Here is a 27,419-nt window from a genome sequence, read left to right as displayed (position 1 = left end):
GCCATTTTTTTCTCTTAACTGAATAAACTATCTGGTCTTATCACTTGTCCATTTTTTTTTTTATCATATTATTGGTCTTTTGTCTCCTCTGATTTTAAAAGTTCTTTATAAAAGTTTTATCTGATCTAAGTTGCGGGTATATTTTCTTTGGTTTTTTTATTTGTCTTTTTACTTTGCTTTTGATGTGTGTGTTTTTTTTAATTATACAAAAGCTTTCTATTTTAATGTCAAATTTATCAGTCTTTTGCCTCTTTGAATCTGAATTTCAAATCACAAAAAAGTTTCCCCACTCTTTGATTTTCAAAATTGTCATCTATGTTTTCTTCAGTTATATGATTTCATTTCAATTATTTACATATTGTTGTTCCAAAAGAATTTAAGGCAGTCTCTGAAAATACATGCTAAAAGATTAAAAAATAAATAAGAAAATAAAATAGTAAGTTTATTAAATTATACATGAGATTTTCATATAAAGGCATCTTAATTCACTGGGGAATGCATAGATGTCTTAATAAGTGCTATTAGACTAGGTAACATATGGAAAAATGTAAAATTAGATTTATTATTCACACTACATAAGGATCACTTCCAAGTGGATCAGAGATGTACTAACATTATTAGCATGAAAAAGTATTTTCACATTCAAAAAAGAGTATTTGACATGTTCTCTAAAATTCTTGAAATAGCAATCATGTTTAATAAAAACGTAATTGGAAAATAAACCACATTCAGAAATTGTTAACCAGCTTATGGCAGACCCAGACCAGCTGAGAACGACAAGAAAAGCTAGATATAAAAAACCCACGAGTCTGTTTGAAGGTATTGGAAAGCTACCAAGACAGCCAGGACTTGAGGGTCCAAGATTTACGAGAGCAGGAAACTCAATAAGGTGGGCCCAGCATTTACTCTGCTTTCATTCCTGAGATACTTCTAATTTGTAAGCGGTGTGGAGAGAAAGGTGGAGAAACCCAGCGGAAAGCAACTGCCAAAAGGCAAAGAATCCGAGCAAAGTTTTTGGCAATCTCCTGGGCCTGGCAGAGCGGAAGCTAGACTTCACTGCTGCTAGGAGAGCTGGTAATTGAGGGGCTAATGTCTTGTAGAGAAGGGACAGACAGAAAAGAGACCCCAGTAGTCTGAACTGCTTTACTTCTTGAGGCAGATGCCAATTTCTAAGTAACCTAGTCGGAAAGAAGCCAAGCAAAAAGTGGCAGCCAAGAGGCTGAAGAGCTAAATAGACCTTTTAGCAGTTTTATGGTGCTGGGGAGAGGAAAAGTGGAGGAATGGGATTGGGTTTCAGTCGAGACCACTGAGGGACTTACCAGGCCTTATGAAGAGTAAAATTTAGGCTTCAGAAAGCCCAGCCCCGATTGGATTAAGCCTCTTTAACTGTTTGCCAGAAGCTAAAGACTCATCTAAAGTCCTCTATAACTTTTCATATAAAATGTTGCATTTAATCACAAATTACCAAGCCTACCAAGAGGACCAAGAGAAAAAACAGACACTAGAAACAGACCCATAGACAAACCTGATATTGGCATTATTAACACTGAATTTAAAATAGCTATAAATGTGTTCAAGAAGTTCACCAGAATACTATAGTTTATAATTTTAAAATATTCAAATAAGGAAAATTATAGACCACAATTTTTTCATGAACATAGAAGAAAGAAATCTGAATAACGTATTAGTAAGTCAAATATAGCAATGTATAAGAAAAAAAATATAACCAAATTGGGTTTATTTCAGAAATGTAAGTTTAGCTTGATATTTGCAAATAAATTATGTAATGCACCACGTTAACAAAACGAAGGGAGAAAAAAATATGATTGTCTTAATAGTGACACAAAAGCCTTTTGACAAAATTCAGCATCCACTTATGAGAAGAACTCAACAAACAGAAAACAGAAGGTGACTGCCTTAATTTGAGAAAGTATATCTATAAAAAAACTGCCGCTGACATCATACTCCACATGCTCCATCATACTGCACATGCTGTGTCGAAAGCAGGGAAGGATGCCTCTTATCACCACGTCCATTCACTGTCATATGGGAGATGCTAGCCAGTACAGCGAAGCTGAAAGATTAAAAAAGTAATAATGGTATAAGAACTGGACAGGAAAATGAAAACTTTATTATCTTCAGAGAACATGATTCTATACTTAGAAAATCTAAAAGAATGTACAGATAAGTTTTAGAATGAATAAATTTAGCAAGGTCGCTGGATACAGTGTATAAAAATCAATCGCATTTCTTCCTATCAGCACCAATTATAGAGAAAAGGAGAATTTGAAGGACGTTATACATTTTCATCACTGTGTAACAAATCACCCCAAAACTTAATGGCTTAAAACAGCCATTTTATTTGTTCACAGTTCTGTGGGTCAGCAGTTTGGCCTGGACTTAGCAGGGTGCTGCTTCTGCGGGACTCACCTGAGGTTATTCAAGTGGCTGCAGGCATCTGGCAGTCACCTGAGACCGAATGGTCTAAGATGACACTTGCTCACATGTCAGGCGGCTGGTGCTGGCTGTCAGCAGAACCTCCTTCCACATGATCTCTCATCTTCAAGGAAACTGGTCTCAGCTTCTTCGTATGGTGGAAGCATCAGAAGGAGCAAAGCAGAAGCTCCACCATCTCGAGGCCCGAGCTCAGAGATCGCACAGTGTTAGCAGTTCTGCGTTTTACTGGTCGAAGCAAATTACAAGGTCAGTGCAGACTCAGTGGAAGGGAAATGGACTCGCTAATGGTAGAATATGCGAAGAATTTGTGGACGTTTTTAACCTACCACAGATACCTAGGAATAAACCCAACAAATGATGGGCAGGTGGATAAGACCTCTACATAGAAGACAATGAAATGTTAGGGAGAAAAAAAATGAAAAGATCTAAATAGATAAAGGGACACACCGTGTTAACATATTGGGAGAGTCAGTACTGTGAATTTTGTCATTTCTCCACAAATCGAATAGGGGAAAGGACTATCTTTTCTGTTAAGATTACTTAAGTAGATATCCATGTGGAAAAAAATAGATCTTGATCTCTACTTTACACCACATATAAAAATCAAGTCCATCTAGATTATGAATTTAAATGTGAAGAGTAAAACGATAAAAATTTGGTAAGGAAGCGTATGGGAATATCTTTATGATCATGGTGTAATAGTAATTTCTTAACCAGGACACAGAAAGTTCTTACCATAAAGGAAAAGATTGATAAGTCGCATTTTATTAAAACTAAGAATGTTTGATTATTATATAATACCTTTCAAAGAGTAATAAGACAAGTCATAGAATGGGAGAAGATATTTGTAATACATTTATTTAACAGAGGAATTGTTTACAGAATGTATAAGAAAAATTTATACGGTTTTTAAAAACCAATTAGAAAAAAACAGACAACCCACTACAAAAAAGAACAAAAGATTTGAGTGGACACTTCACAAAATATGATGTCCAAATGGCCAATGTGCATATTCAAAGGTACTTAATCTCATTCATCAGCAGGAAAATGGAAATTAAAACCACACTGAGATACCATTACACACCCATCAGAATATTTGTTTTCTTAAAAAGCTCTCTATTCCAAGTGTTGATGAGGATGTAGAATAACAAGAAACTTCATAGACTGCTGAGGAGAGCGTAAATCAGTTCAACCGCTTTAGAAAACTGTTTGGCAGTGTGTACTAGGGTTGAACGTATATATTCTTCATGACCCAGCAGTTCCACTCCCAGGTATATATTCAAGAAAAAATGTGTACACACGCGATTCAAAAGACATGTCTAAGTATGGTCATAGCAGCGTTATAATAGCAAAGAATTTGAAATGACACAACTGTTCATCAATAGGAATAGTTAAATAGTGTTTTATTTGTATGCTGGAATCCGATGTAGCAATAAACAATAATAAACTGCAGCTCTATCTAACAACTTAGTGAATCTCACAAACATAATGTTAACCATAAGAAGCCACATGCAACACATGCCAATGATTTTGTGTATATAAAATTCAAAGCAGGAAGTCTAATCTGTGGGGATAGAAGTCAGAATGGTGGTTACTTAGGGGAAGAGGGAGTGTGACTGGGAGTCTGCAGATGGGGCAGGGTGCTTCTGAGATGGGGACGATCATCTGCTTTCTGTCCTGGGTGGTATTCCATGGTTGTGTTTACTTTGATAAAATCACTGACGTGTACGTTTGATTAGTACACCATTCTGCGCATGTGGTATACTTTAGTCCAAAAGGAAAACACGCAGACACACAGTTACAAAACAGATCAGAAAGAATTAGGCCCTGAAGCTAATAATGTTTATCTCTATGTGATATGTTACTTTGGGTGATGTGTATTTTCCCCCCATATTTTACTTTTATAATCCTTGTTTATAAATAACAAAACCTCGACTCTCATGGGAAAGTTGACATGACTTGTAACCTCCACAGAACCCAGAATTATCATACCCTAGAAGGCCGTCCTACAGCTAAAGTATGGCATTTCCTCTCTTTCCTAACCAGGCCCTAAAAAGCACCTTGGGATTTCCATTGATTCGGTTCGAGGATGCTGTGATTAACCTGGACCCGTTCACTCGAGTCCATCCCTACGAGACCAAGGAGTTCATCATCAATGATGTCCTCAAACACTTCCAGGAGGTGAGCTTTGGAGAAGTTCTTCCTGGCCAGAGCATGAGCACAGTGTTTGTGCTAGTTGTTTGGGAATTTTGGTTAATAAGACATAGCTATTGAGAACCTGGTTAAACATTTCAGCTCCGATGGTTGCGTTATGGGTCGGGTCACAGCCCACGAAGCACGCTGTACACATTGTGAAATCCTGAAACGGTGCATTTGATTTATAAGCCATTAGCCTCGTCCCTCAGAACTAGTCTCAGGGGCTTCCACTAGATTAGTCACAACTGTTAAAGGTTTAATGGATGCTCTGATGATAATACAGAATACTGCGAACTCTTTCGTTTACCAGGCACGGGCTGACTTTCAACAACTATACCAGTGTTCTTAGAGCCTCAGATCTTGCCCTGGAGTTGAACTTAAAAAACTTTTTATCAAGTTGGACATTTTCCACTTTGTATTTATTAGCCAGACTGCGAAGACCAAAATATAAAGCCAAGGCATACTCCTCAATGAATAGATAGGTCACGATTGTATCAAATTTATTAGCTGTCAGAGTTAAAGTAGATCTTACTCTTGCTTCCTTTCACCCTCTCCCCTCCCAGCGCCCTCCTTCCCTCCATTGTTTCCTTCCTTGCCTTTCCTGATTGGTGGCATGTCCACCGAGCTGTAAGGAGAGTGATAGAGCAGATGTCACTGGAACCCGGAATCAGGCAGCGGAGGTACACGGGAGGTGGAGGGTCACTTGACAGGTCCGAGTGTGCTTCTTGGTGTACCGTCCCCTCCATAGATTACAAGGGAACCACAGATCTTCCCACCTTCCTGACCGTTCTTTTAAAGGTCTCCTTGCTGCTAATTCATTCCTGTTTGTTGCAGCAGTGGGGAGTATCAGGTACATTCTAAGAAATATTTGTAAAGAATCATATCTGTGTCATACCTTTTTTTATTCTTCTAAATGGCTTCGAAGTGTATTTATGACAGTATTGAAAGCAGCCTCTGGGGTGCGTGCGTTGGGAGAAGTTTAGGTGGAGCTCACGAAGGGACGGGAGCTGCAATCATGAGAGTTAAAAGGTAGTTGTTGGTGTCGCTGGGAGTGGAGGTCAAGATCGAGGTCTAACCTTTTGCTCGGGACGCCGCCTGCAGATGTAACAGGGGCTGCTTTTCTTCTTGTTTCCCTACTCCATTTGACAGGAACTCCTCAGCCAGGCAGCTCGGATCCTGGGATCAGTGGACTTCCTAGGCAACCCCATGGGGCTTTTGAATGACGTTTCTGAAGGGGTTACTGGACTGATAAAGTATGGAAATGTCGGGGGCCTTATCAGAAATGTTACGCATGGAGTATCCAACTCTGCCGCCAAGGTAAGGAAATAGATGCGAGACGCCACTGTCGTTAAGCGCACGAGTCCTCTACACTTCTGTAATTTTCGTGATAGGTAACAGCTCGCGAGAAGTCACATACCTGGCCTTGGCCTCATTACGCACATGCCCTGCCTTCCCCTCGCCTCCGATAACCTGGCACCCAGCCCTCCGAGTGCACCTCAGAAATATCTTTTCTTCCTTCTCTCCATCACCACTGCCTTCGTCCAGGCTCTGGTTATGTCTTCCCTGGGCCACTGCGCCGGCCTCCGACCCACTGGACGTCACTGCATCTTTCACAATGCCACCAGAATGAACTCACTCTTCACAGCGTAGAATTTGATCGTGCCGTTCTCCTGCCTAAAATCCTGCAATCGTTCCCCACAGCTTACAGGGTAAAGTCCAAACTGAAATACAGCCTTCTAGAACGAAGGAGCCCTTTCAGTCACCTGAATCTGATCGCAGCGGAAGGATGCAGTGTGATTTCTGTGTCTTGCCGTGTAGGTGGCCTTTCTGTTCATTGGCCTCCTGTTTGCTGGACATCTTGTTATTCCACAAGTTATTTTCAGCAGGAGCCGATCTTGTGTGTGAAGCTGGAAAAGGTGCAGGTAGTGGTGTGGAAGGGGTGTTGCCACTTGACAGCGTACGACAGGCCTCTGCCGGGCCCTGCCTTCCTCCCCTTCCTGTCAGCTCGGCAGACTTCTAGAGGTGGCCCTGTTCGTGAGGGAACTGGGCTTGGGAGAGAACCCGTGTTCTCTGCTCGTTTACTGCAGAGGTTGGTGGTTGGAATGAAACCCCATTACCCTCGTGCCCTCGGCCACTAGGGTGTACACGACTCTACTGTAAAGAGCCTTTAATGGTGCCACATAGGGATTTATCCTGTTAGAACAATGGGAAGGAGAACAATGTAAAAGAGCAGGTAAGACGGTGGCGTTGACAGCGTAGCTGTATCGTATGGCATTCTCGGTAATAATGTGTGAAAGCTGGGAATTTAGTCCTGTTTTCCAAACCGTTTTCGAGAGCTGGTAGGTCTTTAATCAGATCCGTCTTTTCAATGCTGTAGTCATATTAAACCAGACCAAATGTTGTAGTTTGGCTTGTGGTTCAAAATAGGCAACACTCTTACTTTTAGGAAAAAGGTAAAAGGTAGAGGCAAGAGAGACTTTCTAAATTACGGTTTAGGAACAGACTCACGTTCAAAGTCTGAGCACATTTCTGCCTTGAATCGTTTCTTACACGGCCCTCGGACCTTCACCCCGACGGCAACATGAAACATCTCAGTGGTGGCACAGGGACCTCGCCATTCTTCTTTAGCCACTAAACTTGATGTAAACAGATGCATTTAAATAATTAGTTGTAAACACTCAGTTTAAAGATTTTATTTAATTGTATTAAATTCTAATTTATATAGCAGGACTCCTCAGCTTTATACTTCCTTTTTTTTTGTTTTTGTACCCCTGGGCTTTGCTTTAATTTGAAAAAATAAATGCACTCATAGTTTACTGAGAGACCTGCATCAACCTGGAACTTAGAAATGCTCCTACTTCACAGGCTTACTGTGAGAATAAAATGAGATATGAGCCTATGAAGACTTTGAAAAATATAGACTGAACAGGAGAATGAATCTTCACGCTGACCTGTTTGCATTAGTGTAAAATGCTCAGACTTTAGCCCCCAGGGAACCATGAATGCCCTTACAATGAAAGCCTGTCTGCAGAGGAGGAGGGTCTCAGGCTCGGAGCGTGGGACCTTCAGACTCCTTCTGGGCCAGTCTGGCTGTTAGGACCCCTCCATGGTTAACCTTCTGGACGAGAACGAAGAAGCTGGAGATGCTCTTGTGACCTCCCCACGGGTGCGTGCTTGTGTGGGTTTCTCCAGAGTTTCTCTGTGACGTCCGATGAAAAAGGATCGGTCCTTTCTTTATTCTCCCTTATTTTTAGAAGCCTCATCTGGTCCTTCTCTTTCCCCTGGGAAACGGCTTTTGGAGCTTGAGGGTCAGCACGAGATTATAACTTAAGCAGAAAGAAAGGGCAGAGGACTCCTGTCCCCTCCCTTCACTCTCGAATCTGTATGAAGGCCTGGGTGACAGTGACCATGCACTTGATTGGATATCGTGCTTTGTATGGTCGTTGGATTTCCGTGAAGGTACCGCTCTCCAGACCCAAGGCCTCTCCCGTGGGAAGCCTGCTCCCCAGGTGGTTGGGGCCTTCAGGTGTTTCTCTTGCCTTTAGTAAAGCTCATCATTGCTGGTGCCACAAGCTGCCACTCAGAGGAATTGCCATGTAATTTATTTTGATACCAAGATCCCTGGGCCTGTTATAGAAATTAGTCCGTGGATCTCTAAGATGAGAAAGCAAAGAAACTGAAAATCACCACCTTTTCTTGGAAATGGTACCTCCAGATCCAGGTCCATCAACTAAACACCCCATCAGGTCGTCTGTGATTCCACACATATGTAGTTCAGCTAAAGATCTTCATTTTCTTGTAGTTCTGTGGGTTGAAATCAGACCTTTAATGTTGCTTTAGGGGAATGTTCTGTTTGCTTTTCTGTGTACACAAGGAGGGTTTAAGGAAGTGCAGATGACCACAATAATCAACTGCTGGCCTGTGGGAGTATCCCTTTAGAGTGCCTGAGTCCCCTGATTAAAGAACAGGGTCAGAAGACAGCGGCCCTCACCCAGCCCCAGGCCGCTGGCCGTACTTGGCTTCAGCCTCATTCTGTGGGCTTTTTTTTTTTAGGCGAGGCAACCCTTGGTTGACCTCACAGATTGCAAGGACCTTGTCAACTTACAATCTCTTATTTTGTATGCCTATAGCACCTGGTCTTCCTAGGTGGTCTCCCATCCGAGTACTAAGCAGGCCCGACCCTGCTTAGCTTCCGAGATCAGACGGGATCGGATCAGACGGGCTTGTTCAGGGTGGCATGGCTGTAGACTCGTGCCATGGGCTGGGCGTGGCGTGGAGAAGAGATGTTCCATAAACCTCTTGGAGTGAATTATAAATATGGCATATGCGAGGACCTCAGGTTTTAACTGGATTTTCGGAGAGGTTCGTGCCTCCTAAAAGATTGGCATCATCGCAGACGGAGGGGAGCTTCAGGCTGGCAGCCGGGTGCTGGGGTGCCAGGCCCATCCCTCCCTTTAAATGAGCTTTCTCTCTGCCAGTCTTGAGGGCTTTTCCTCTTACCTTGTGAAAAGGTGATGATGATTTTCCCTGTCCTAAAGACCTGAGGAGCAAAAGAGATGATGCTCGTGAAAACCCAGTGAGCAGTTGAAGGGAACTCCTCCTGTCCCGGAAGGAGGTCGTAGGCCTGCAGACCTGCCGTCTGTGGGGAGGCGTTGTGAGTTCTTCACGGCCGATTTTTAATGTCAGGTCTATCATGCCTGCTTCTGGAATTGCTCATTACATTTTCAACTGGTATTTCCTTTAGTTAAGATTAGCCTCAAAGAACCATAACTGGGAAATGATCTGTGGCCCTTTTATCCTCTTTATTTCTCTTGTCCTTTCCCTCTGGCATCCCAACCCCCAGAAATGAGCGTCCGGGTTCCAGAGCCAAGGTGGTAAGGCTTGGGCATTAGCCCCCATGCTGTGGGCCTCTGTCCCCTGACTCCCTTGTCCGGGTCTTGGCCAAATGCTTCTAACCCTCCGAGCAGAACCTCAGAGTCTGATCCTAAGTCACGGCAAGCCGGTCACGCCTGGAGTCCTTTCTTGGGATACGATTTATTTGAGAAAAGCACATTTCAAATCCCAAAACCACGTCAGAGGAGCAGGTTTCTCTCTGCAGCATGAATCTTTCCACGCCGAGTGTCACATACAAGGCCCTCTAGCTTCCTGCAAAGCCAGAGAGCTGGGGAGATGCCCCGTGAACAAATTCTCTCTCTTACATAGACTTCAGTTTCCCTTCTGTCTGTAATTATTGTATAATATTTTCATAAACTTACAGAAAAATTACAGCTATCCCCCCCAAAATAAAAGTTCTTTTAAAACTTAGAAAATCTCAGCTGTTAACAATAGAGCAAACGCTCCCATTCTCCTTTTGCCGCTGTGGAAAGTCGCTGTCCGTTGGGGACAGCTGCCCCTGGTCTTCCTGAGGGAAGACAGCGCACAGCGCGCTTAACTTCTCCCAGCAAAGGGGAGCAGCCCCTCTGACCGCCACTAAGGGGACCTCTGCTCTGTCCCCCTTTCCATTTTCTTTTTGTGTCATCGTCAAGGCGATAGAGGATGTGCCTTTGGTCTTGAGAACTTGTTAGATCTCAGCTATGTTTTGACCCTTCACTTAGGAATGCAGATATTTTAATCATTTTCTCTGTTTTTAACCGAAATGATTTTCATCAAAATCCGTTGTTCGTGGAAATTGGAATGCATGTTTGTTATTCGCTACATGTTAATCTTACTGATAACTTTTGCAGTGGTGTGGCAGGTTTCTTCCTTTGTCTTTTGCTTTATGGCATTTATTTCTAATAAGCCCAAATTTCTCAGCGCAAATTCTGCAGATTTAAATTTTTGTCAAGGAGATGTGAGTTTTCTGTTGGTTTTTTAACGAATATCTTTTATTCTGTCTAGCTTTAGCCATCGTTTTATTGTTTTAATCAGTTTTATTAGTTATGAACTAGATAAAGAGCAAATAGTTTTATATTATTTCTTGGTGTGCTAACAGCATTAGTAGGAAAAAGATGTACGAACAGGGCTAAAACAGCCTGCTTCATTATGGAACACATACTAATTTATGGACATTTATTGAACACCTGTTTGTCAGGCTGTGTAATAGACCCTTTACATTCTTTCGTTGACTTATGTGTATTAATCTCTATTCTTCAAAGCAAGAAACTGAGACGTAGAGAAGTCAAATAATTTTGTTAAGAGCACACACCTAGAAATGATAGGGATGGATTTGGAACCAAGTCTAGTTAATTCTAAAGGCCTTGCTTTTTTCCTATATAGTGTTTTTTATTTGTGCATATAAGGCTTTCTTCTAGGCACCGTAGAGAATATAAAAATTAATTACTGCTAACTTCCCACCAGAAGGTTATTTTTTGACATCCCTTTGTTAGCTGGTAAGGTGATGGCTACCATACCATCTGAGTCACAAAGCAGACCCTCAGGAAACGGTGGTGGCCGTGATCATCCTCGTGTTGGATTGGTCGTGACTGTTACCATCTCCATCTTAGCATAAAGATGGAGGGCCTCGACGACTGCAAACCTGTTTCACTCAGGCGATAGCATCTGGTCGTCAAAAGATAAGATAGGCAGTATTAGCCCCATCATATACATGAAGAGACTGAGGCCCAGGGAGGTAAGGGGGCCTGCCCAAGGTCAACAGGCAACTGCAGAGATAATCCCCGAGCTTTTGAACTAGTGTCTTGATTCTCGTTTTCAGTTCTACTTTTGAGATACATATTGCTAAGTGTTTGATTCGTTCTAGAAATGACTATATGTTAAAAAACAAAAACAACAAGAAAAACAAACAAGCAACCAAAAAGCCCTGCCTGGTTTCAGAATGAACTTTCATAGCTTTTAGGAAAACTGTCTGAAGATAAAGACAAGCAAATTAAGTGAGAAAGAGAAATAGAAATTGAGACCATTTAGATAGTTCAGTGGAAAATCAGCTAGGACTTTAGATGATATTTTGTTCCATTTCTTTCATCTCTATATGGGGTACAGTATGCAGAATGGGGGCTTCCCTTCCAGGAGGCCCTTCCACTGGCCCTTTGTGCCCAGGAAACCAGATCAGGGGCAGAGCAGTGATCCGGTGGACACTGACTTCTGTGTCCCTTCACTCAGAGATTCTCAGGCGACCCCTGCCATTAGCCAACCTCCTGTCATATATACTGTGACCTTGTTGAGGGCAGAGCGGTCCATCTGCCTTTTGTTTAAGAAACAGCATTTGTCTGTGTTTGTTTTGTAGGCAGTATATTTAAAGGCTCGAACGAGACTAAAAGCCCTGTTTAGTCAAGGCAAATGTTTTATCTTTGCACAAAAGAATGTACTGAGTGCCTGCCTGCATGGACTCTGAGGGGAAAAGGCAATTTATGACTTGTATCTGTTTTTGTCATTATGTATGACTGCTTCATTTTATAGTTGAGCTGATTATCCCCATAATAGCTTTTCCATGTACCTATAAGAAAGTAAGAGGTGAATGCCTTCTTATAAGCATTGGGGTTTTAGTGTATTTAAGTTGGCACAAAACTTTAGGTTAAATGAAACTCACTTCAGACAGTGATCTATCCCTTAGAGAATGTAGAGTTTTCTATTTTCAAAAAGACTTTGATCCTAAATAAGTCACCCAAGAGATTTCTTTTCCAGCCAAGAGGAGGTGCCTTCAAGTCGTTGTATAGAGGGAAATGACTCAAATTCTTGGCACCAGAATTTTTGTCTTATTTTCCTCTGATAACCTTGAATGCTAAAATGATTCCCTGAGTCTGAGCTCGTTTTAGTTAGAGGCAAATTTTAGATGCCGAATGGCCCATCAGTGACCCACCCTAACTTGGTCAAATCTCAAATATCCATGGGAATTGGAAGTGTGCTGGGCGGGGAAGGGAGGGTGGGAGTCGAGTGGTGGCATGAGCACCCCAGGAGTGACCAGAATTCCCCGGCAGGCCCCACCTGCCCTGTTCAGCAGCTTTGCTCACAGAGGAGCTCAGGGAGCGGGGTTCCATTGTCCCCAATCGTCACGCCACTCAGGCAGCTCCGTAGCCAGAAGTCAGGAAGCAGGGGGACGACAGCGCCACTGAAGCTCTATTTTTGCAACAGAAAGACTGGAAAAGTTTAACACTGCTTTTCATGTCCTAATAGTAGTTCAGTTAAGAATCAGGTCCTCAAGTTATAGTCTTAGACTGAACGTCTCGTGTCGGAGGAGTTTACATCTTCCAACACTGCAGTGTCTGTGATGGAAAACTGTTCGGTTGCTAAATTGAAAAGACAGAAATATGTGTGTCCCCCAGAGCGCAGTGGCTTTCTAGCCTGGTGTAAACGTGGTAAGGAAAGGAATAATCTGTGCACGCTCTCTTAGGTTGGCTGGTTACCCCCAGGTAGGAGCGTATCCCTTTTCTGCATCTCAATATTATTCATGTCAGTATTTGGCCTTTCTTGAGAAACTGTGGCAAACTTAAGGTGGGATGAACTGTAACCCAAATTTATAAACCCTGAAAGGCAAATCAAATTCCGTTTTTGGCAGTTAAAGGTGAGAATGCTCCCTCTGTCTGGACGGTCCTTTCTATTTCCCTTCTCTTCTTTCCCCCTGTAATTAGCCCTGTGAGTCTCTTTGCAATTTGAAGAAAAACTAAAAGTGTTTTCTTAGGAGAAAGAGGGGACTCCTTGGTCAGTATCATTCTTAAAAGTCAGAAAGGGATGTGGATAGTAGAGCCATCATTTATTAGCTTCTGTGTGTTGGGGACGGACTAGGACTTTACATCTGCTTAATTTTCCCATGGACCCGGTAAGGAAGGAAGTGTTACTTCCATTTTATAAGTGAGAAAAATTAGGCTTCGCCTTGTTTGTTTCCTTTACTTAAGTTTTATTAGGGGTTGGTTTTGTTGGGGCCGGCCTTTTTGGAAAAAGTTGATTTGGGGGGCTTCCTATATATTTTTTCTCTACACAATGCAGCTTCTCAGATAAAATCCTCTACCAAACCCACAACACTGTAGAAGCGAAAACACAAGCAATTGGAAACACCACCATTTAAAAGTAAAGCTCAAACAGTTTTCCTCTTGTTCCCAACTTTGGCTCCTCTGTGTGGGACCTTAGGATTTTCCGACTGTGATTTCTAGGCTTTCTGAATTAATCTGCATTATCTGAGAATCCTTAACCTCATGTAAAAGGATTGAAATGGAAGCAAAGGATTGAAAGAGTTTTCTAATCCTAGCAAGACGTATCACTCGAAAGCATTCGAGTAACCGGACTGAACTTTCTCACACACCTGAAGTGCTCGCCCCAATTTTATTCAGGTTTAAATAAGGCAGCGCTTGTCGCACTCGGGCCCCTGCACTGCTGCCCAGGCAGCCGACCAGAGCCTGGGGTCGCTTCGGCTTGTGCGCCAATAGCCATCTTCCTCTAAGTGCACGTGGTAAATGGTAACTTCTGTAAGCCGTTTCCTGGACTTCACCGCTTTCAGCATTTCTAAATAACTAAGACGTCATTTTAAAATAGTTGCAGTATCTGGTTTTCAGCAGAGCTTCCCCACCATCAACCGATGGCAGAAAATAAAACCCATCGTAATAATCCTTTTCTTTCCTTCTGGCCTCCCCTTAGCCTGTGCTCCAGCTTTTCAGATTTCCAGAGATTTTTGTCTGAGTTCTGCCAGCAGATTGGCTTTCAGACGCTTAGTGATACCGTTGTTTGAGGTAAGACGACAGATAGGAACGTTGGGGACAGTGTTTTTCCTGAGTTTTATGGTCAGTTCTACTGACTTGTTTGCTCCTTGGAGGAAAGAAGTATGAAGATCAACTAATTAGAATTAAACATCCCCCAATGGAATAATAATAATACCATTCTATATCTGTCTTGATACTTAGTTGTTGATGAAGAAGCATCAATATATCTGTGATCCTTTCTATAAACCTGAAACCAGGCAGGTGGTGGTGATGATGATGGTGGTTATGAAGAAAATGAGTCCCAGTGGACGTAAATAACTTGCCCAAGGCGGCCAAATGGACAGTGGCAGAGCTTTGGACTTCTTCCTTGGTGTCGTGACTTCTAGAACATTGCTAGACAGTACTTCCTGCATCTTAACTGATACTATAGAAACTGACATCTCCTCTGTGTTAGACTCGGATTTGCTATCATCAGTGTCGTCCGAGCCTTCTTATCATATTCTTCCCCGCAGAGTGGGTTTCAAAGAACAGAGGTGGAGGAAAATGAATCTTCCCCTTGCAGAGGCTTATGAATTATTCTCTAACCATGGTGCTGTTTATGTGAAATATGTGGGAGTCATGTGTTTGGGAACTCACAAACAATGTGTGACAAGAACAATTCTTGAAGCCTAGTTTTTTGTGGAGTAGGGGTTGGTAGGGAGAAAATTTTAAGCTTATATCAGAACATCACACTAAGTAGTTTCTGCAGTGTTGGAAGTGAGGGATAATCTCCCATAAAAGAGACCATAGAAGAAAAGGAAGGTCCTTCTAGAAGTTGGAAGAGTCTCACTTTTCCTTAGCTTTCCTCATAGCCAAGTGACGATCTGTCCAGGCCTGACTCCTAGCCGAGGTCAGCATGTCCTAGATGGTGGTTTGGAGGCACAGTTGGTCAGTAAAGAATAGCAGAGGCACCCGCCCTTCCCTCAGACAGGCAGATGGGAAGGACGCGGCTCTTTTTCTTTTAAATACTGGTGGGGAAGCCCTCCTATGCCGTTTCTAGGAACACGGGGGTTTCCTCCTTAGGCACATGAGGCGGTTGGAGATAAACTCGAAAACTAGGAGCCGAATCGGGGGAGTGAAATAAAAAGTGAAGGGGAAGTGGCGGAAAGCTGCCCGCCCGGTCACTTCCTGTTTCCTCAGTTCTGCCGGTTCTGGCCCACGCCCACCTTTGCTCTTTTGCTCATAACTTTACCTCCGTTTGAAGCGCCCTTCTCCCCATCTCTGGCCAGATGGCTCCAACTTCGTAAGGTCCACCCCAGATGCTCTGAGATTCTCCCCGCTCCGAAAGCCTGGTGCTTCCTTTAAAGCAGCGACCTCATGTTTCCTTGGAAACTAGTAACCATTTGTGCGCGTGTCTCACACGTGCCTCGAAAAACCAGCATTGTCAGTTATGTGCTAGGTCCTGTGGCAGATGCTTAGGAAAGTAAGATTTTAGGGGAAAAAAGTGTCTTTCGAGGGATGGGGAACAGATGAGGCACACGAGAAGCGCTTGTAAGTAATCGTGATGCGGAGAGAGTAAGTACTGCAGTGGGGGTCTGTGCAGAGCATTTGCGGCACGGCTGCGGGGCCGAGGGGAAGAACACCATCCTGTTCCTCGGGGTGACACGATTAATTGTCTGTCGATCCATTCGCATCCCAGGGGAGACCTAACGCTCCCGGAAGGCGGAGGCCTTCTCTGTCGTCGTGTTTTGCCAGCTTACCCTGTGACTGACCGTAAATATCATTAGGAAAACTGAAGCACGCAGGTCGTATCCATGTGGACTGTCCTTTTACCCGGGGCAGCGTTTTCACGTGGCACACATTCAACGAGCAGTTGTTCAATAAGTGAAATACCGGCTGGATTTTTTTATTTTATTGTCTAACCATTTTATGGTTTTTATGTGAAATAGACAGAAACTTTGAAAAAGTTCATGACTTTCCTCCCAGACATATTTGTAAGCTGACTGATATCCAGAATCACACTGTATGTATAACAATGCAGATAGGAAAAAGCTGTTGACGTTTTAGGATCCTGTTCCTCCCCTTCCCATCACTCGGGCCTGAGACACCGACAAAACTGAGTCCCAGTGGAAGTCAGTATCTCGGACTGAGAGAGGCCAGGCGTGCATTACTGGACCGGGCCCAGACGCTGCTGAAGGTAGCACGAAGCCCTGGGAGGCTGTTATAGGGGGAAGTCGGGGGAAACTCTGTCCCCCTAAATCTAATGGATCAAAATAATAATCATGGGAAATATCTGCTTGTTTTATGAGAGGCAAACGTGTAAGTAAACATCTCCTGCAAGCTGTCGAATGTGCATAACAACACACTGGTTTGGAAGCAGCAACTTCCAGTGTTTTCTCTGAAATGAACACTAAGCAGAACACGCTTCCAAGAACAGCCCATGGCTTCAGGTTTGCTGCCTTTGTACTGTTTCGAAGCAGGGTACTGTGGCCAGCGGCATTATTATCTCTTTATTGGTAACTTGGAAACTGGCAAGGATGATGCCAGTTAGTATAAGAAAGGAGCCACTGCCGGCTCCTTGTGGTTTTACAGAAACTTAACCTATGTAACACACCCCTGTTCTTGCTTGGTTTTCACCAACTTGTACATCGAAGAGTGCAAGGATTATTGTTTTCACTTGACAGAAGAAGACAAGGTAATTGGCTCGTGGAGGATCAGCAGGGAGCTTTAGGGGAGGGCGAGGACCAGGCTTTGCAGCCCAGGTTCTCACATCGCAGCTCCAGAAAGCACGTTGTCCCTCAGGAGCTAAAGCACTTTCAGGTCTGTGAGATAATTTAACTCTGCAGTGTCCCCCTAGGGCCAGCAGGGCAAGTGTGGCCATTACTTGCCTTTTAGTGATGGCAAATCCAGTCACACCGGTCAAATGGTTTTGCCAGAATCACGCAGTCAGTGTTGGCAGCAGGCGTGGGCGCCCGGGCCTCACGACTCGGCCCACTGCTTTTCCCACTGGACTGAGTCTTCTCAGAGAGGGCCGGGGTGGCTCTCTGACGTGTGGAGACGGCTGGGAAAAAGTCCGACTCCCAAGAGAGGGCCTCGCTCTGCTGGCACCCGTGCCGGGCTGCGTGCGAGCAGTAGGTTCTGAAATCTCAGTCGGCCACACACATGATTGCTGAGGGATCATGCGGAAGGGGCGAAACCAGCCAGGTGCTCTCAGCCCGGTCCTGGGCTTCTGTGGCCAGCAGCATCAACAAGTAAGGTTTGCAGGATCGCAAGGCAAATTGAGGTCTCTCAATGAGTGAGTTATATGGAGAGAGAAATTCTTAGAACTAAACACAAGGAGGAAGAATTTGCCACTTGTTTCTCTTTAGAAGACAAAACAACAGTGAACAGTGTCTAACTTTAGTTTTATTTTAAAAAATGGGTTCTGTGAGAAGCCTTGTTTTATTTCACATGGTATCTTAACTCTCAAGCCTCTGCCTTTCCATCGAAGTCCATCTCGTAGTCTTCCTAAGAGAGGTCCCGAACCTAAATCTCTTTCTGCTCCAGCTGAGTGTGGCAAAGCCAGTCCTTCCGGGGTCTAGACCTTCAGCACAATCTCTGACGCCTTGGTGGGAACTCCCAAACACAGATCTGGGAACGAACTTGAAGGCCAGCCCCTCACCCTCTCAGATTACAGGTGGAGAAACTGAGACCCAGTAAGGTTCTCACAGCTCATTAGTTGCAGGTCCCGCCCTGAAACTCAGGTCTTCTGGCTACAGGTCTGGTGTGATCTTCGCGATGGAGTCAGCGGCTGTGGGTACCTGCTTCTCGTCCTTTCGGGAGTGAGGGAGAGCAGACTACTGGAGCCACAGCCCTGGGGTTGTGTGCGTTTTCTCAGCATTCCTTGTGTTGATTTTACCTGTCCGTACGTCTGTCTCCACTCTAGACTGAGCTCCTTGGGGACAAGAACTAAGTCCTATTCACCTTGGTGTCTTCAGCCCCGAGCACTATGCGTGGCACATAGAAAGCCCTCGCAGGCTCGTTGAGCAGAACCTGCGTGTCACTGTGAAGCTTAGATCACCTGAATGGGGAAGGGAGTAGAGGTCTTCTGAAGCACCTCACACACCCTCACAGGGTCTCACGCAGTGGGGTAAACCCAGGCGAGATGGCACTCCATCCGAAAACAAGACAAGACCCCCACCCCCAGTAAATAGGGAGGCCTTCCATAACTAGGTCTAGAGGGCAGTGGCGAGGTGGGTTAGAGGTCAGCCTTTGCTACCCACATAGTCTTTGGTCGATGCCAAAATTAATGTAACTTTGCTGGATGAATTGAATTTTAAAAATTTCTCCTAATGTTTCTACGTTTATCTGCATGTCATTAATTATGATTATTGGCATTGGGTTCCTTCTAAAGTGTGTGTGAGTTGAGAGAGAGAGAAAAGAAAAAAGGGATCTTCAGCAGCGATTCCAGCCTGGGGACGAAATGGCGGCCGGCCAGCCCCTCGGCGAGCGACGCAGACGGGGACGTGTGCACGCACCCGCTGTCTGGCAAGCCTGAAGGGACTTGACTGTGAGAACACTTTGGTCTGAACGCGAACCTTCTCTGAATCCCCCTTCAGAAGCGAACTAACTGTGCTGCCTCTGGCTGCTGTGAGCAAAGTGACTTCCACGCCGACCCTGGTGGGTGACGGCAGTCGAGCACTCGGGTTCTTCACGGCCTGGGCACCCTTTTCTCTCACGCGTGTCCCAGAGGTGTGCGGGCAAGGGGCCAAGCCAGCCAGGGGAGTCTGGATGCCCCTGCTTCTGGCACAGCCATGGGGTGAGCCTGGCTTTGGGCTGTCACTATCCTTACTGGAGTAGGTGCCAGAAACCTTTGCTTTTTGCCATTTTACTCCAATCTGGCACACTTCAACAAAGCAGCGGACCGAATGGTGCCAGTCCGGACCCAGGCCCAGTGAAAGCACCATCTTTCTGTCCCCAGGTCCTCACTGGGGTTCAAACCCTCAGTCGCGCAGTAGAGCCCCTCCACTTCCTTGCCGGAGCAAGATTGCAAAGAGTTAACACTTCTGCTGTTTCGAAAGTTATCTGTGAAGAGTATTAGTTGTTTAATAAAGCGTGCCTGCCCTCCCGATGAACCCGCCAGTGACTCTGCAGCTGGGGTCATTCCAAGTTCACGCGGTGGACTTTTGACTGCCTTCTGTGTCTGTGAAAACAGTCGGCAGCTCCTGCGGGGATCATTCATTCAGGCCTGTAACACAAAACTATTGCCAATGGGCACCTGCTGGGCGGCTTCCTGGGAGGGCGGGAGGGAGGGAGATGCCGAACCCACCAGGCATCTGCAGAGTTGCAGCAGCCGGGGAGCACAGGAGCTGCTCCGGGCTGCTCTGCTTGGGACCCCACCTCCGGCCCACAGGCGGTGTCAGGGCGGATTAGGGAACCCCGGTCGGTCGGGAGAGGATGTGAGCTAATTAAAGGCCTTTTACAGAGGAAGAGAGGGAGTGGGGGGCGAGGGGGAGGAGGAGGAGGAAAGAGGTTTGGAGCACATTCTTTATTCTTCTCTTTTATCCCTCAAAACAAGAGCACAGCCTGAACATTTGGTTATTTCTAATCTTAAACTGCATTCATTTGGCCTGATGTTACACTGATTTTAGCTGCTGTTTTTATAGAATTACGTATATCATCAAAGTCTTATTTTGTCACATTTTCCCTGGAAACATCCTGTTCTTGAAATACCGTAGGTCAACTGCTTGAATTTTGCCCTTTCCCCCCACCTTGACACATCTGGGCAATGAGTGCCTACTCCTGTGTTCTAGGTTTTCCTCTTTTGCTTAAAAAAAAAACAAAAAAAACAAAAACTTGCCAGCTGTAGGGGGTGCTTCTGAGAGGATTAAGTAAATGAATACGCAGTACTGCTCCTAAACGTTGGTTGCTGAGGTGGTGTGTCCCGGTTTGAAATGTCAGAGCTCCCACTATCTCGAAAATGCTGTGTAGGTCCAGCACGAGAATTGGCCGACAGTCACACCCACATCAGAAAAGAAGTCACCAGCCTGTTTGGTTTACCGGCTCTTTAGTTTGTTTATTTAGCCTCAAGATTCCTCACCCACCCCCAATAAGTGGTGCGCTAAGGTTTTTATAGACTTAGAGTACTTGAAATCTGTGGTATTTTCTTAATCAGCCTGGTAATGATACATTTCTTGAAAGCAGTTTTGTTCACCCACAAACCCAAAGCCCTTACTAAATCGTTTCTGATACATTTTCACATAAACTCGACTGTGTGCAGAGAAATATTTGGAGTAATCTTGCATACATGGTAACAATCCTAGGAAATTCCAATCAAAAGCCAACAACCCGTTTCCTTCATTCCGGGCAGTCTGGTATATGTGGCTTTGTGTTCTGATAAGGAGTGACCACAATGTTAATTTTGTATTTCCTTGCCTTTGTCTCACATGATCTGTTTGTCAGACCTGACTAGGAGGCTCTTCACTGTGCAAACTGAATAGTTACAATGGAGAAATTAGATCGACCCTGTGGAATATGTTAGTGTGCTCTCACTCTACTCTAAGTGTTAAAAATGTTAATTACGTTCATTCCTCAGTATTGCTGTCCAGAGACGTGGGATGGACACCGATACTGATCGCACAGTTGAAGGGAGTTTTAAATTTGAGCTAGGAGCTGAATGAGTATCTTTAAAAATGCTGCTAGCTAATATTTACTGACTGCTTCACCACGCGCCAGGTGCTAATCCGAGTCTTACACGGAGTGACTGCTGAATCCTCTCAGTGACCCTGCAATTTACTAGTCCCCGTTTATGCACCAGAAATTCAGCAGCTTGCCTAAGGCCGTGAAGACAGCTGGGATAGGAACCTGGGCTCTCTGGTTCAGAGCCCCTGCTCTTGATTCTGCCTGGTGCGAAAGTTGGACCTTGTGTAGTGGCCTTAATTCTTGGGTCTTTCCGCAACGTCACGTCTGCAGGAATTAACCACGTAAGGCTGCATTCTTGAGAGGGCGCAGAGAATTTGGGTCAGTTTAAAGTCCTTTCCTGCAGTGCCCTCTTTTGTAGATGCCCTACCGTCCGAGCTGAAGCGTGGGGCTGAGACCCATGCAGTGTCCTGCCTCTGTCTGACACAGCTAGTGAGGGCAACTGAACCTTGTTCTAGCACCACATAAGCACCAACTAAACACAGATGTGTGTGTGGAAAGCATAACCTCGTATTGATAAGTCTTGCTCATTGTGTCCATGTAATGAGGTCACACCTGTATATGAACAGTGAAAACCACCAGGCTCTGCGCTGGGTGCGGGGGAAGCAAACACAAATCAAACGAAGGTCCCCCACTCGGTCACAGTCCAGCATGGGAGGAGGTTCTGTACACACATGCTTGCAAGAAAGTGTCCCAGGTGCCAGGACTGAAGTCCGCGCGGGTCCAGTGGGGCAGTGAGGGCGAGGGCAGGGCCTCTCTGCCCAGGGCAAGGAGGGCAGGTGCAGGGAAGGGTGAGCCTGGGCCAGGGAGACGTTTGTCCTGAGGGCAGGAGGGCCCGGGGCACCGAGGCACCTGGTTCAGCAGTGCTTAGGTGGCCACATGCCTCCACCAACTGGTCTACTCGGCCAGCGGCCGCCTGCCCTTTCACACCCCTCTGTCCCTTCCTCTCCCCTTACCAATCATACATGCATTTAAAGCGGAAGAGACCTAATAAGCTCTTACTTTTTAAGCCTCGTCTTGTTGTCATGATACGACCATATGTGCATATATCAAATGTTAGCTAATGATTTCCTGCAGGTATTTTTCATGTGTGTGGGTAGAATGGTTATACTTTTCACAGAGGGGGCCAAAACAAAATCAGCAGCCGCCCCCCACACCTTCTCGGGGGGGAGAAAAACAAACCCGACGTGCCTTATGTAATTAGAGCTAAAACCAAATCATGACCTGTTCACAGCAGGTAGATTGCAAATCCGGCCAGACCGTTCTTTCTGGCCGGAGTGGCTTGGTGTGGAACTCACCCAGGGACTGCCTCCAGCACCTCCATCTAACAGAGCAGAAAGCCATGCGCCCTGAAGCCCAGAGCATCTGATAGAGTATCTGCCATTGATCCTCAAACCACGTTTTGGGAAATTAACCTATCTGGCCCCATTTGGTCAGTCCATGGCACTGTTTCAGCATTTTCTTTAGACAAACTCAACTAGATATGACCTCAGTGGAGAGGAACGAGTATATTCTACAGAGGAATGTGTTTCACGGTTTTTCTACCTCCAGCCCTCCCCTGCCCCATCCGCTCTGCAATCAGGAGACTTTTCTCTAGGAAGCCTTTCTTCCCCATTTCCCCTCAAGGTGGGTGACAGTGTCTGAATTTTGAGTTGGAATTTTACTTTCACATGTGTGTCATCCAAGGGGACATTTATCTTGATAGAGGAATGGCTGCCGTTTCTCTGCCGATGTTTAGACTAAGGCCACATGTTTCCGGGTTGGTTCTTGGGATCGTGAGCCTTGGCGTTCTCCCTATACCCAGCATCTCGGCGCAGGACGGCGTCCGTCCCCGCTCTTGTGCTGGGAGATGGGTTGGGTCCTTTGACTCTCAAGGTTGAACTTAGGTCGGGCCGCTTGGCAAATGTGATCAAGAAAAGGTTTCCTGAGTAAAACCTGATTAAACGTCTGTCAGGAGCGGACTCCCGTCCTCAGTGCGTGTTCTGTGGTCATTTCACCTCCCTTGTCCCACAGAACCTGAGCATTTGTGGGTCGCCACTTGTGTCCTGGACTTGATAGACAGAGTCGCTTTTATAGGAGTTGGATACATTTGGATGTAACACAGAATGCTGTTTTTTTACATTTTTCTTGCGTTCTCACCACATGGCTTATTGCTCTTTTCCATGGATCCATTTCTGTTCGGTGGGGGGAAGACGAGGTTCTGCTGCCAGCACTCACTGGCCATGTGTAGGTTGGCTGGCATCTCACCCCCTCATCCCTGACAGATGAATAATTTTAGAGTGAGAGGCGTTCCATGTTTTCATGGCGGTTAACCAGCGCTGCACAGTAGACAGCTGCTGAGTGTATTCTCGTTTGACTTTTCTCTCTCCAGATATTTTCTAGCTTTAGTACGGCCTAACCGATCCCATCTCGGATCCCTGTGCTCTGAATCGCAGCAGAAGGTCTGAGATGTAAAGAACTAATTTTTGACCATTCCCGTGTGCCAGGTATAACACTGGGCACCTTCTACCATTTTAACTATTCCCTGTTCTCTTTACATGCAAGTGCCCAGATACCTTGGAGTCATCCGTACCATGTCTCCAGCCCATCAGCAAACCCCGTCCGCTGCTCCGCAACGTGAACACACTCCCTCCCGCCCGCCCGCCGCTGCCACCCTCTCCGGGGACCGTCCCGGCCGGGCTCCTTGGAGCTGTCTTCTGCTTCCACCCCTCTCAGCGCCGATTCTCAGAACAGCAACTAGAGGCATCTTGTCAAAGCATAGCTCAGATCGCGTCACCCTTTCTTTTTTTTTTTTTTAAGGAACAAACACTTTCCCAATTTTACTTCCTCGTCTTGTTCTTTGAAGTTCCGAGGCTGTTCGTGTCACACTCTCCTCTTGCTAACATAGGCGGCTGTGGCACTTACCTGAAGATGAGGAAGCAGCCGAAGCAGTGGATTCCTGTTGTCCCGTCCCTCCGACCCTGGGGTAGACTTCACAGCAGTCAGCCAGGTTCAGGGTCCTCTGAGAGACCCCTTCCTGCCCATCAGCAAAGCCGTAGACACCCTGTGGAAAGAAAAGATAGCTCAGGAAATTCTCCCTGTCTGCCCTCTTCCCTTTTGCCTGGACTCTGCAAAGGTTTGTTTTCTTCTCTAGGTGCTATGTCTAGGATTCGCCCTTAATTACGCTCTATACCCGCAGCCCGGGAGCAGTCTGGGAGAGGTGCTGAGAAATCTGTCGCTGCTGCCACTAAATATGATCCCATACATTTTCCTGTTACTTTCAAGTGCATGGGTATTGAGGGATACTGTTAGATGTTCTGATCCTTGTCTCGTCTTATTTACTATAGGCATGGCCTTCAGTATCTTCAGTTAATAGAAAAATGGGCAAGAGTGACAATAAGTGTAGAACCCTTTTTAAAGACGGCCAGAGAGAGAAGAAAATGGATGCACAATAGCTCGAAAGGGAGGAAAAGTTAAAGGAAGGCATTTTTAAGACTGAGCAGATTAATTCTATTTGTCAGTCTGAGAGGAAGAGGCCAGAAAGATGAAAGGTATAAGATATGATTAATTGAGCAATATCTAAGACAGGGTCTTAGAAGATCTGTGCTCTTATAGATCTGTGTCTAGATCTATAACAGTAGTCTAAGAACAGTAGATCTAAGAACAGTAGTCCATTTATTCAGTTCAAGGTGGAAGGGAGGAAAAAGATTTTTTTCTCTTAGTAAAGTAGAATCTATCATTTCGACGAAGTGGGGATGGAGCTAGGTGCTCAGAAGTTGAAAAGGAACGCAGAGCAAGTCTTTGCTTCCCTCCAACAGCGTTCCAGGCACGGTCCTGGGGGCATGGGTGCCCAGCTGACCGGAACCTTCGGTGTTTCCCTGTCACTGGCCTCTGAGCTTTTTAGCATTGCATGCAGCCGCCCATCCAGCCTTGCGAGGAAAGCAGACAGAAATACGAGTGCAGGACGGCGGATACCCACGCGAATAAAGCTGCACGCGTCGGTAGGGCAGCGGTGGGTCACCCTGCGGCTTTGTGTGCAGGGAGCGCGTACGAAGCATCCCCGAGGCACGCTCTGCCGCCTCCTGGTTTAATAGTGATTCCTGCTGGGAGAGAGAACATGAGTAGAAGCTGACATGCGTATGTCCCGTAGTTAACGCTCTACCTGTCTTCCTACTGTAGACACACTTCCATCTTGAGGAGGAAAGGGCTTCCTTCCTACATCCAAATCAGTGTCTTTCATCTCTTATTCTCTGCTCAAGTGAATAGCAGCCATTTGCCGGATATTATTGGTTATCTAGAGGCGAAGTCTTAAGTGGAAGGAATTAACTGAAACTCAAGACTTGGGTACCTTCTGAGTTTAATTTTAATTTAATAAACTTATATATTTCAGAGTCGGGCCTCTAAATCAGCACTATCCAATAGAAATGCAGTATGAGCCATGTGTGTAATTTAAATTTTCTAGTAGTTGCATTAAAAAAGTTAAAAGAAACAGGTGAAATTATTTTTGATATTTTTGTTTAACCCATTATATCCAAAATATTATTTGAATATGGTAATAATTAAGATGTTTTACATTCTTTTTTCCACCTTAAGTCTTTGAATTCCAGTATGTATTTTATACTCATGGCATATCTGAATTTGCACTGATCCCGTGTTTAGTGCTCGGTAGCCTCCCGTGGCATGTGGTCACCTTATTGGACAGCTCAGCTGTAAACTGAGAGGTGAAACTAAAGTCACGTTATCAACTCGTATTGTGTGTTTGGACCAGAGAGTTTCAAGTCTCTGGTCAACTTGATTATTTGAATATGCAAGCTATCGTATCTCTCCACTGCTTTTCAGTCAGCTTCTAGTTCTTTTGCCGAGTGATTCGTTTCTAAGATTTCCCTTGCTTTTAATGGAAAAGGAGGGTATTGAATAAAAGACCTTTGTGTGGTTTGCTTTTGTCTCCATCATTACGAGAAGTTTTCTACAAGATTCTAATAACTAGCTGTCCAAGTTACCTTTTTTTTTTTTTCCGTGTTGTTTCCTTCCCTTTTTCTTCTTTTCCTGCCCAGTCGGCAAAATTTAGAAAACCATTCTGTTTATGATCTTTTTGAATATGGCCATATTGCAGATATAGGCATAATTTTTATTAAGTTTGATTTTAAAAAATGAACTCTGCCTTTGGTAGCGTGTTTAGAAAAAAAGATTTCATAAACATTTTTCAAATTATAGAAGAGTCAGTTGATAGAGTATTATATAGTATGTATACTCTTTAAAGAACAATCAAATGACTACCAGGACCTAACATTCAGCTTAAACGACAGAATATACAAATAGAACATAGTAGAATATTATACTGATATGATAGAATACACTAGAATATTCTACTTTTGAAGCTTCCTTGATCATAGTCCCTTCACTCACTTTCTACCCTTAGGTAATCTGTCCTGAATTTTGTGTTAATCATGTCTTTTCTGTGTATAGTTTTACTATATTCGTGTGTGTCACCAAACATTGTATTTATAATTTGCCAGTTTCGAACTTATATACAAAATCATACTGCGTGTATCTCCTTGTGACCTCGTTTTGTTTATTTAGTGTCACATTTTTGAGGTCCGTCCAGTCCATGTTGATACGTGTATCTGTAGCTCATCCATTTTCACTGCTTTCTAGTATTCCATTGTATCAGTGCGTCATAGTTTATTTGTCTTTACTGTTAGATGTTTGGACTTTTCCAGCGTTTTGCTATTATGAACGATGTTAGCATTCTTGTTCATGTTTCTTGGGGTACATGCGCAAGAATCTCCCCGAGATATACTGAGGAGCAGAGTTACTGGGTCACTGAGTGGTTTTTTGTCCCATGTTCCTTTTTTTTCTTCTCAGACTGTAGAAGCTTCTTATAACACTTCACCTCCATTTACCCTGTCCTGTCTTTTTCGATATTGTTGTCATGTGTTTTCGTACTACGTATATTATGTTTAACCTTCACAAAATATTAATCGTTTTGTATTAAACAGTATTCATTTAGATTTATACACATATTTGTCCTATTTTCATTTATTCTTCGCATATTCATCTGGGGTCATTTTCCATCTGCCAAAGAACTTCCTTTTGTGAGTCTTAGGGCAATGGACTTTCTCAGGTTTTTTTTTTTTTTTCCTCCCCTGAAAATATCTTCATTTCATCTACATTTTGAAAGATATTTTTATTGAATTTAGCATTCTGGATTGGCAAATTTCTTTCAGCCCTTTAATGATATTTCTTCATTGTCATTCTGTCATTTCCGATGCCTTTTTTTTCCCTGTGACTGCTCTTAAGATTTACTCTTTATTTTTACTTTTTAATAATAATGTGCTAGATATGGTTCTCCTGCTTGGGATTTGTAGAACATCTGGAATTTTGGTTTAATGTCTTTTGACAAATTAGGAAAATTCTTGGATAGCGTTACTTCAGATACTGTCACTGCTCCTTTCTCTCTTCCTTCTGTGACTCCAATTACATGGAAGTTGGACTTTTATTTTTTTT

At 44.4% G+C, this 27,419-nt stretch overlaps 1 protein-coding gene and 1 pseudogene across 1 annotated transcript in view; one reads left to right on the top strand and one right to left on the bottom strand.

Annotated features, from left to right (window-relative positions):
* The window catches only part of VPS13D (vacuolar protein sorting 13 homolog D), a 226,076-nt gene that overhangs the window by 136,870 nt on the left and 61,787 nt on the right, over positions 1-27,419 (top strand). Inside the window, exons 65-66 of the mRNA XM_023532655.1 lie at positions 4,504-4,638; positions 5,803-5,970. Of these exons, the coding sequence (XP_023388423.1) occupies positions 4,504-4,638; positions 5,803-5,970 (303 nt within the window). The remainder of the gene's footprint in view (positions 1-4,503; positions 4,639-5,802; positions 5,971-27,419) is intronic.
* LOC111742127 lies at positions 8,775-8,902 on the bottom strand (annotated as a pseudogene).

This window comes from Pteropus vampyrus, unplaced genomic scaffold (assembly GCF_000151845.1).
Source record: "Pteropus vampyrus isolate Shadow unplaced genomic scaffold, Pvam_2.0 Scaffold86, whole genome shotgun sequence".
Taxonomy (NCBI): domain Eukaryota; kingdom Metazoa; phylum Chordata; class Mammalia; order Chiroptera; family Pteropodidae; genus Pteropus; species Pteropus vampyrus.
Note: the sequence above shows the minus strand (reverse complement) of the source record. Positions and strands in the feature narration are given on the sequence as shown.